Source organism: Alosa alosa, chromosome 13, assembly GCF_017589495.1.
Source record: "Alosa alosa isolate M-15738 ecotype Scorff River chromosome 13, AALO_Geno_1.1, whole genome shotgun sequence".
NCBI classification, from domain to species: domain Eukaryota; kingdom Metazoa; phylum Chordata; class Actinopteri; order Clupeiformes; family Clupeidae; genus Alosa; species Alosa alosa.
Window position 1 is genome coordinate 16,497,047 of NC_063201.1, and position 11,233 is coordinate 16,508,279.

The 11,233-nt window shown below is 41.2% G+C and overlaps 1 protein-coding gene across 5 annotated transcripts; it reads right to left on the minus strand.

Annotated features, from left to right (window-relative positions):
• Positions 1–1,550: 1,550 nt before the first annotated feature.
• Positions 1,551–10,766, minus strand: LOC125305627 (tyrosyl-DNA phosphodiesterase 2). 5 transcript variants are annotated; one of them, XR_007195445.1, is made up of 9 exons: positions 10,498–10,766; positions 8,604–8,647; positions 7,928–8,461; positions 7,713–7,804; positions 7,432–7,550; positions 6,993–7,163; positions 5,812–6,648; positions 5,658–5,706; positions 1,551–5,436 (listed from the first exon to the last, which is right to left on the minus strand). XR_007195445.1 is itself a non-coding variant. In XM_048260509.1 (7 exons), the coding sequence occupies exons 2-7, from the start codon at positions 8,633–8,635 to the stop codon at positions 6,358–6,360; spliced, it is 1,239 nt and encodes a 412-aa protein (XP_048116466.1). In that variant the 5' UTR covers positions 8,636–8,647; positions 10,498–10,766; the 3' UTR covers positions 1,551–6,357. The 5 variants fall into 5 exon arrangements, 1 of the variants encoding a protein (XP_048116466.1); XR_007195446.1 differs by having other exon boundaries at positions 1,551–5,931; positions 6,112–6,648; XR_007195443.1 differs by having other exon boundaries at positions 1,551–5,706.
• Between the last annotated feature and the right edge of the window lie 467 nt (positions 10,767–11,233).

The following is an 11,233-nucleotide window of genomic DNA, read 5'->3' on the forward strand; positions in this document are numbered from 1 at the left end:
CGGGGTGGGATGACCCGGGCCGGACTCAAACCCGGGTCATCAATGGGCACATGGGCCCGAATATGATACGGGCACTGCAACCAGTTGTACCACAGTGCTCCCATCACACATGCAATTTCAATCAAAACGGCAACACTGAACCCTTGAAGTAACAATCTCCTTTTTATACTGTTCTGTTATCGAGTCAACATGAATGACAATAAGTTAACATTCACGTGCACACAAGCATCCTGAACACTACTGGCCTGCAAGCACTGGCTGTTCTCCTGGTTGACATGAATAAAGATGCATGCTTGGCAAGAATCTCACAGCAATTCAGAGATTACTAATCTTACATGCATCACAGAAAAAGAACATGCCAGAAAACACTAAATCATACACACTCTCTACTCCTGGGTCTCAGTGAGCCAGCAGGTCTCTGACAGACTCCCTCTGGAAGCCACAGATAATGAAAGAGTTTTGATTGCTGGGAGAAGAACTAGCAACTGCTCTGAGTGTAGTGTCATGATTGCAATAAAAGATGTATGCACGAAAGCACAAAAAGCCTCTCACTCACTCCTGAATGCAGATAATCAGCAGAGAGTCAAGAACATGAACTCAGATTTGAATCAAAAGCATTATCCATAAGGGCCTCATGTAATGAGCAAAGAAAACGTGAGAGAATTGTCTAAGTGTAAATTGCACTCGTAAACTGATGAGGAATGACTTGCTTGGAAAATATTGTCTGTCCAATGTCCTGAGGTGATTGCGATTTGTGGAAAAGCTTGGGCGTTTTAAAATGTCAGCCTTGGATAATCAGCAGTTGTCTTTCATTGACCATCTCTTGAGGCTTGACCCATCTCTCTCTCTCTCTGGGTTAAACTGAAGGACATATGATAGATTTGGAAATCTGCAATGCAGTGAGGGCGTGTTCACTCAGTCGAGCTTGTGTGTCGTATCGATCAAAGTTATATCGAAAGAGAGGATCAGAAAATCTTTTAGTCTGAATACTACTTCTAGTTTCCAAAAGCTTAGAAGCTTTCATGTCCTCCACTGACGTGTTGGAGGAATCAGTCAATAAAGCACCATTGTGAGGTGAGAATATATCTGTACTGGTGTTGAACCACTGAGTTTTGACTTTCAGGCGCTATCCATGGTGCTGAACTTACAACAGGGTGTGGAGGAGGTACACACACACACACACACACACAAATACACCACCCATTAGCTGATTTGGACCACATATTTTTGAGTAGGAAATTATGTACATGGCATTCATTTAATGCTTGCTTATAATCAAGCTACAATGTGTGTTTGGGTTACATTTTCATGTGTTTTTTCAGAACTAAAATCTGCTCTAAAATTCTGTCCCTCTGTCAGTTTCTGATTGCTGTAAAAAAATGATCTATCTGATAAATGCCAAAATAAGTGGAGCCATTTAGGCGCTGCCCAATGTAGTTAGGACCAAAAAGAAAACAATGTAATGCTTTTGAAGATGAATCATCAACAGCTCAGTCTGCCTGCTCCCATTCAACTAAAAGCAAATAAATCTCAGACATCTCCCACTGATCTCATTTTCACTTGTTTAATGTGGACCAAATACTGTTGACATATCACTTCAGACCTGAAGTGCCAAGTATTCATCATCCAACAATAAATCAATACGCCACTATTTATCCGTCACAAAACCCAAATGGACTTGGTTGTTTAAAATCTAGAACAATTTCAGTAATACTACAAACCTAATTAAACCTCTCTTTTTGAGCAGGTTTAATTAGTTAGTTAGATGAATTTGGTGGTAATCACCATGGCATTTGAGAGATAAAGTATGCTAGTATGGTGTATTGGGCTCTTATTATAAAAAACACAGCAAGAACAAGAACCTTTTGAGAGGGAGTACAAAGAGCCTTGGAATCAGAACAATTCTGCAGATGCTAAAGTGCCAGATATTTAGACCTCAAACACACACTTTCTACCTCGCAGAATTTTTAAATCCTTCCTAAATTAGGTTCATTTTCTTCACCAAATCTTACATCTTCCCAAGCTGCTTCTGAGCTGAGAAGCCCTTCCACTCTCTCTCTCTCTCTCTCTCTCTCAGCACCTCATCTGTCCTCCTCTCCTGATCCTTAGTGACAGTTCTGCCTTATCAAATCACAAATATGTCTGGTGGAAGATTAGGAGAAAAAAAAAATCCAACTTTCAGCCGGAATTATCTCTGCTGCTCATCTACCCTGGCACAGGTGGACTTGTCAGTGCCATGACATCATCATTTAATCTCCATGGAAACGGGGAGAGTACATTCACCACCTGCTTGAGTGGATTGCAAAGTGGTATAGTGCTCTTGTTCTTTCTCTCTCTCCCCCTCCAATCACTTTGTCCAGTCATGTTGTTGTGTTGTGGCCAGGAATGATGTCCTGCATGTTCCTACTCAGTGTAATCTACACTATTTGAGGAGCCTCAGATCAAGATAAGATGATAAGGAACTTCACACAAACCTTTGTCATCATCAGTAGTTAAAGAAGATTAGGAGGGGAGTCTCCTCTGATTAGAGAGGAGTCTCCTCTGAGCTGTGCTGGTGCAGTGACCCAACGGTTGATCCCTTTTTACAAAATGTTTCCTTTGAAAAGTTAAGCATCAAGAATTTACTGATTTCAGAGAAAACAATGTTTGGATATGTATGTTTTTTATAACTATGAAGCAATACCTTTGGAATAAAAATCTCCATGTGCCTTAAAAAGGATGGAGTCATAGTTTGCGTGTGATCTTCCGCACCATCGAGCGAGGATAAACACTTTGCATTTGCATCCGGCAAACTTGCCAGCAGATCGACTAGGGGTCAAAACAACAAAATGACATATGCTCCTTACAGTCTGTGCTCTCAACCTAACTGCAGATGTCTAAAATACACAACAAGAACAGTGCGAAACACTGGAACATATGCCAGCAGTCGGCGGAGACGCCTGACCCGGCTCAGTGTTTGTTGGTGCTGGTGCGTTAGGATGTAATTAACCACGGACAGACTGGCCACACCGGGAGGCAGCCCAACAGGAGCATTACAGGAGACTTAGGGCCCGTGCTGTCATCGCCGCATCAAATCAATTTAATTGCTGCCGCTGGCGCAAGGGAACACAATGAGATTTTTGGCCCTGTCATTTGCATCACCATAAAAAGTCCAGCGATGTAAATTTTCCTAATTTCTCTGTGTCAATAGGCACATGACGGCTCATTTTTCTTGGAGGGAGAAGGGGGGTGGGGGTGGGGCGGCAATGAGATGACTGCAATGTGCCGCAGCTACTGCAACAGCAAGGCAAGCATGAGGTAATGGACCTAGAGAGGGGGAATCTGGTACACTGCTCATGCAAGTTCCCACACGCCACTGGCAGGCACAACAAGCACTTGAACAGACCCAACAGTTGACATCACTAATGTTTGGAAACAGCTAAAGACTGATGGCCAACCAGCCCCAGGTTATCGAGCAGGCTTAGAATCAGAGGGAAAAAGGAAACAGATAGGAATAGAGATGAATAAACACTTTTGAGTTTATTCAAACATCTAGTATGCTTCTAAAAACAGATGCACCATTCTCAGGGTTCTTGTCATGCAGTGTGTGAAATGCAGAGAACTCAATCAGGGAAGGCTGTCAATGAATCTCCCTGCACAGCCTAAACAACCCCTGAAGACCAAATCACTCAATTCAATTTCCCCAACTACTCAATATACGCACACAGCATATCAGCCTATTTAAATATAGATAGATAGATAGATAGATACTTTATTGATCCCCGAGGGGAAATTCAGGTATGATGATCAAATATGATGGTTGGAGGGTGATACTCTAGCGATGAAACAAACTGCATGAATAAGCTTGGAGCCTGCAATGCTTACAACTAGTAATCAATACAAATGATGCAGCCAATTCCATTACCCAATGTAATAACCACTGATTGGACAAATGTTATCATGCAAACGGCATCATCTTCAGTGTGTAAACACATACCTCTCGCCTCTTTCTGTTTTATTTAGAATATGTTCAAGACGAGAGACGGGGGCACAAGCTTTCTTATGTCAGCAGTTTACGGACACACGCGGCGCTCAAGAGATGCAATGTCACTTCTATGAATACATCAGCGGCTATTGAGCCATTGAGGCCAATGCAAATATGTACAATAATGTCCCGAATATGCCCACGACCCACAACAGTAAAGGAAAGGTAATTTTCCCATTGAGACCACGCGTCCAAAGCTTCCCATCTTAATAACCCTCACCCCTTGGGAAGGTTATGTCATAACGGCAGCCAGAGAACATTGAAAGCGCTGATTCAGATTCTTTATAAATAAAGACACTTGGACAGGACAGTATGGGAAAACTGCATTTGCAGAGCAAAGAGGGCTATTGATTATGCAAAGGAGTGCCAAAAAAGAGAGAAAAGAGTGTCGTAGGGTCATGCAGAGAATTACACAGCACATTTTAAATGTCAGAATATGTTTAGTATGAAAAAAACAATGCAGTGGATTGGTTGGCTATGCATATGTCACAATTCCTTCAATATCGTTATAACTTTATCACTGATATAATCATAGCTAAAGCTACTGTAAAGGTTGTACCTCATTCGGAAAACAGATGGTAGAGATTAAAATATGTTGAACTCTCGTTGACATTGGTAGTTAGGGAGGTTTGCTAAAGTAGACTTAGACAGTTTGCTAAGACACTGGTGTGCCCCCTACTGGTTAGTAAATAGCACAGGCACAGGTCAACTCAAAAGTATGAAGTTGCAATGCATGATGCTATAATACAACGGTGGCATTCCAATTCCTAGTGAATGTTATATGTAGCGAATTAACATTTTATGAATTTGACAGACACATTGTTCAACTGAATCGTCTTGTTTGACAGATGTTAGAGTGATTCTTAAATGCAGTACTTTGCATGGCCTTGTGAAACATCTGATTGTATTGGTTTTCAAAATCAAGTGTATAGGTGTTGAGAATAGGAAATTGAGTAAAAAGGACCCCCACTGGTAGAAACACTGAGGCAAGGTACATAAAATACTGAAGAAAAAGATCCCTATAACTAAAAAGCTAAATGTAAGAACACTCAATATTGTTTTCACCCAGCATAATTCATGACTAATATATCACCAAGGCTCAACCAGTCGCCCAGATGGATGGTACATTTATGTACTCTTACATTAACCTGAATGTGGCGACTAAGCCAATGACAAATAATTATTCTTGCTGACAGCTTGCCATCTTTCCTAATTTCCAGCTGACTCTACTGACATATTTCAATTCTGCTTGGATTAAACAGCTGAGAAAATGAACCCTGAATCAATTTTCCAAATGAAAACACAGGGGCCTGTTTTCAAATTCTTTTCCCCAAAGAGGATATTACCATCCATCGATCTCCAGGAGATTGCTCACCGCTCCCAGCAGACAGCTAACACATACCATCCCCGCGCTGAAATGTGAGAAAAAGATATACATGGATAGACACACAGACAGACTCTCTCTCTCCCCATCTCTCTCTCTCACACACACACACACACACACACACACACACACATGCACACCCACATGCTTTATGTTCCATTTCAAATAATGAAATAGGCACATATCTAAATGGCTACACCATCATCATTCAGTGAATTCATTCAAAGCATCACTTCTTGCATTTCCAACCTCTGTCTCGCAGACATACTGCACAACAAGACACCGCTTTCCTCTCCACCTGCATCGAAAAGTATGACAGTAAATGAAAATAAAATTTCATCACACACTGACTGTAGCTTCAAATATGAAATGGAAACTACCACAAAACAATGCAAGTTATCACCTGAAAAATTACTTTCATCAGACCATTCTTATATGAAGGCCAGAAATAGTGTTCTGGGTGCCAATTTAAGATCACTTTCAATCGCCATGCATAGAGCTCCATCTGGTGGACAGTTTGGTGCTGTTACAAACAGGAGACAGGTAATGCAAGTTTGGTTGTGGTAGTGAGGTTGTGAGAGCACTTTATAAAATCATCTGATGAATTGTTTTAAAACAAAATCAATACAGTAAAATCAAATCATGCTAGGCAGTAATCCAGCAAGATATGGAACCAGAGCCAGAATGGCTTCAGGGTTCTCACCGAATAGGAGGCCTATGAATGTTAAACTGCTCCACTTCTGAGACCTGAGATGGAAACAGCACTTGCAAATTAAGATTAAAAACCATAACGCTTTGTTCAAGTTATTTGGCACCAATGTCCCACAAGCATAAGAAATCCATTTGTAAACAAGCCACCCAAGTAAAATAGCAAGAGCTGACAGCTGTACGCACTTCCAGGCGTAGTTTTGATTGCCATAGAATAATCAATTCTATTCTGAAGCTAAATTCAGCTTAATCCTGAGTCTATGGAAAACTCGCAGAGGATTCCCCAGTGGTCGCTTGTGTAGCGGCCGCATTTCAGCCGATCCTGGCCCACTAGCTTCATGCTGACTGGGTTGACATTTGCTCCTTTCTTGCCAGGCCTTATGTAAACACGGTCAAAGCGCAGTCGTGCTGGGAAGGGGATGTCCTTATTGTTGTTTTTGACCATATCCCAGGTGTATCGGCAGTCTTCGGGCTGTCCGAGAACCTCCCAGACATCAGAGATACCTTCAGGCAGACCACCAAGCCTCTTAATCTGCCAACACAGAGGACAGTTTGCTGGTTGGGGAAAATATCTCTACTTTGCAAGCTGAGCCTCAATCTATACTTTTACAAAGACACATTGTAATGATGTAATGTTCTTGTCTATAGCTCAACTGGAAGAGCAAAGCAATAATAGACAATGCCAAGATCACAGATACCTAAACAGCACACATAATGATGAAAATATATCTATATATGTGTAATACTAATACTCACTTGAGATTATCTCAATTATCTGCCAAATTTTAAATAGGTTCATTTACAGGTAATACAGTCAAGTCCCGTTTTCAAATGTCTCTCTGGTCTCAGTGAAGAGATACTGTGGGAATCACTGACCTCCCTGTCCCTCAGGTTGGTGTCACCTCCAAATATGACAGTGTGGTCCTCAGGAGCTTCTCTCATCCTCTTCCACACCCGACGAAGCTGGTTCATCCGCTCCTGGGAGTTATCCTTGCAGCTCTCCAGGTGAGAGGTCATCAACCACAGCGGGTGACCTGAGAAACTCAACTGAGCGTGCATAGCAATAGGCAAGAGCAGGTCTACAGGTTAATGTAAGAATGTCATTTGTAATGGCTTATAGAAATGAATCATTCAGGAACAGAATGCTCAATCCTACAGATAGAAAAATGTTTTAGCCGTAGCGGGTGCAAACTCACAGACATAGAAATGTTTATTTTTTTATATAAATTTTTGATAACTCTACTGACAGTTCTACAGTTTTTTAGTTAGTTTTTAAAAATGTACAATTTTGTGTCTGTGAGATGACAGGGCCCACCTGTGTCATTAGGAGATTCCTGCCCTGCTCAGTGGTGGGATAGTTCACAACGTTGCTCTGAAGGAGCTTCACCCTGGATTTACGCAGTGCTATCCCAGTGAAATACCCACTGGTGTTGCCTAGCATGGAGTTGTCCATTAGAAAAGGAAACATACAGTAACTACCCAGTGGCTTAAACAGAACAAAACACATAACTAACCAATGGCTTTTATTGGTGAAAATGTGATTAAACTTGATTAATACTGCTTATATTTCAAAGAAGATTGGTCAATGTCTCTTACCCATAATAAACTCATAGTCTTTCATGATTTCATCAAGGGCTTCTGCTATGGGTGATATAAGTTCTTGCAACAGAACTATGTCTGGACGGATCCTACCAACATAAAACTGGATAAGTGCATCAATACATACAACTGTCATCTATACTATAATCATAAATGGAAATACCCTCTATATTAACCGTTCAGGAGAAAGGTTTTTTGAACCCATGACCCACCTGGCAAGGTACTTCAGCAATCCAGGGAACCGTTCATCCATATCTTCCTGATCAAGGCCATCGATATTCCATGTCAGTACAAAGAGTTCATTTGCATTTCTCTTACTTTTAGTGTTGGTTTGACCGGGGGTTTCAAGGGGTTGCTCAGGTGAATCTGGCTGACTTGGAGGTGACTGATCTTGGGGGAGTTGGTCTGAGGGAGGCTGGATAGGAGCTGGGGCTGTGGCTGGGACTGTTCGAGTCTCTCTGGCAAACCGAGCCCCAGGTGTCTGCGTGGACTTGTCCCACGTTGAAGTCGACTTGGTCTGTGTTCCCATTGCCGTTGTGCTCTTCCCTAGGAGTCCGTCATCGGTCTGAGTGGCCTGGGTTTGCTGGCTTCGGGGCGGCTGGGTGACTGGATCATGGCTGGTGGACGGCCAGCTCGTTAGGACCTCCTTAGCTTTCCTGGCTCTTTCCCTCCTCTTCCCCTTCTTTTTCTTGGGGACAGTGGTTTCTGGAGCAGTCACACTCTCCGAGGAGTCACATGGTTCTACTCTGCAATAAAAGTTGACAAGGACAGCAGATGGATTCACATGACCTCCTGATGTTCAATGTATTGCAGACTGGCATAATATCGACATATTGCTTTGTTTTCAAATTGAAAAGACTTCATCAAATCTAATGATAGTTTACTGACCTTTGTGTTGCTGGATTAAGAGGTTCTTCCATTTTTATTAATACCTTGGAAGGAAAATAAAACAAGTCACTCTGTGAACACTTTCTAAAAATGTTCTGATAAGGGTTCTCCTTTCCTTTTTTCCAAAGGGAGTGCAATAAAGCAATAAGGACATTAGTCCTGTTTGCATACCAGGCTAACTGTGTTGGCGTAAATGTAGGCGTAGCCTAGCCTACTAAACCCTTGCTGTTTATTTTTCATCATTAGTACATTACAAATGTGACAGAATGGTAGTACCAAAGCCCGTCTACTCAGAGCCGTATATAGTGGACGAGCGCCCTCACGTGGAACCAGAGAAGGAACTGCAACCAGTTCAGAAACTGGAAGTTTTCTGACAGTGGAAGTTCTCACCTTATTAGGCATTCTCTGGTAGTAGTGTCTTACTGCCAACTTTCATAATCATACATTTGTATGCTATTTTGTAAACAGGATCAAACTTTTCACAATATAGGCCTATGACCTTTGTGAAACTAGAACTTTAAAACAAAACTTAATTAAACGTATGTTTATGACTATATGTCGACCAACGCATGCATTTTTAGTTTCTATCAAATTAATATTCAAGGTAGGCATATCATCACATACAGAAGTAATGAGGGAACAGACTAATGTTCAAAAAAAGCACAAAAAAAAAAAACTACAAAAAAAACCTACATTCAAACCTACAAGCCATCGCCTACATTCGTTAGGGTAGAGTGGGGGAAAACGCCCCCCTTAAGGAATATGTGATATTTCTGAGAAACAAAAAGCTAAATGTGTGTAGAATTGCTATCTTAGTTTTGAGTGACATGAATTATAAACCAAATATGAAAATTGTCCAGAGTTAACAGTTAATTAGTACAACAACAAAAATTGTGCAAAAGGGGCGTTTTACCCCACCACTGGGGCAAAACGCCCCCCAAGGGTGGGGTAAAATGCCCCCACCCTGTCAAAGCAATGCCCCTCATACATTAATAGCAAAACCAAAAGTAAACAACTAAAGTAAACTAAATATATTGAGAAGCGATAAAATATAATCAATAAATTGATTACAAGCTACTATATTTGATCAATATATTGACAATAGCCAACTTTGTTTTAGTGACTGCTCAAAATTAGAACACTTGCCTAAAAATCCATTTTTCTTTTGTTTTCTTGAAGTACAGAGCATGCATCCATTTTATGGTGGGTACTTGTACATCACCATTGTTAACATAGTGCATAGAAATAAAAACAACAAAATTTTACTTCATCTAGTGATTAGTTTGTGAAATATAGGAGGGGGGGGGCGTTTCCCCCCACTCTACCCTACAGCACCTATAAGTAGCCTAGACTGCTTTAATTTTTTACTTTCAGTTCCCCGGCCTACTATTTATGTATGATACTTACAGAATTGACAAACCAGACAAGCCGTCCATAAAATAACTGTTTTTACAACAGAACAATATCTTACATTTTCACCCGATCACTTCATGTCAGGACTCTCTGACCTCGATGTAAAACGTCATGAGGTCTAGGAAAGCCTAGAAATCTAATCGCACCCTAGCGGCAGCAAATTACATTTGCTTCCAGGGCTAGGAAAGACAGGTAGAAAACTGAATTGAGGACATCTGATAGGCTAGTCTGGCTTTCACCAGACCAAGCTCAAACTTTTACGGAATCTTACGAAAAAGAAATCGCCGGCAGATCAGGCTGGGTTCACATTTCAGGCTAACATTTCCCCCAGCAGAAAAGTCACTGTGAACGTCACCCGATTTTGAAGCTTTTGAAAAAAGATGTTTCCAGTTGTGGCCTTGATCGATACCATCACAGGGATCTAACGTTCTCATTACGCAGCATGAAGCCTACGGTGTTAAGAGAATCCAACGCTACTTACACTTATGGTAGTAAAGCAGGACAACACTGCGAGCGTATGATTCAATGTAGGTTCTAAACAGTTGTGCCTTGAGGTCAGGTTCAGTCTTCAGCCATAAACGCAGCTCCGTTTGGTTATTTGTACAGCCACGAACGGAACAACTTGTTCCTGAGCTCATTAATGCCATTCACGTTAACAAGTTTAAACAACACTGGGTTTCGAGCAGTTTCGCCAAATCGGACGCACACAGACTGCTGTAAAGTTGCTGCGTTTGTTTACGCTAGCAGCTGAACCGGAAGTTCCACCCCTTTTCGTTGCTACGGTAGCGGCCCCAGGAATAAGGTGGATAGGTTTCGATTTTGTGGATATCCAAGAATCGAAACTTACCACAGGCGATTCCAAGGGGAAAATGGGGTGTGGTGGTCAGATACTTGGAATCGGAAGCACAGGCTAAACATCATAAACGTGAAAAATTAAACCATTAAAGCCTTAGATTTAATACTAAATACACTGTAAAAAATAATAAGTAATGGTTACTTGAAAAAAGGGTGGAAACTCGTTTCCTTAAATATGTTAAGTAAACAAAACTTTTCTCTTCCAAGTTATGTTTACTTGATGTCTACAAGTAATGCTTACTTAGAAGAAGTTATCCTTACTTAAGACTTTAAAGTTCTGGTTACTTACTTACAACTAGTAAAGTTTACTTCATGCCCTCGAGTAAAGCTTACTTGAAACAAAGTTGTATTTACTACTGTTA

Coding starts and splice junctions, on each gene's coding strand:
- LOC125305627 (XM_048260509.1), bottom strand. CDS start 8,635: ATGGAAGAACCTCTTAATCCAGCAACACAAAG. Junction 8,462..8,603: donor CTTAATCCAGCAACACAAAG/GTCAGTAAACTA, acceptor CTTTTATTGCAG/AGTAGAACCATGTGACTCCT. Junction 7,805..7,927: donor TTGCTGAAGTACCTTGCCAG/GTGGGTCATGGG, acceptor TTATGTTGGTAG/GATCCGTCCAGACATAGTTC.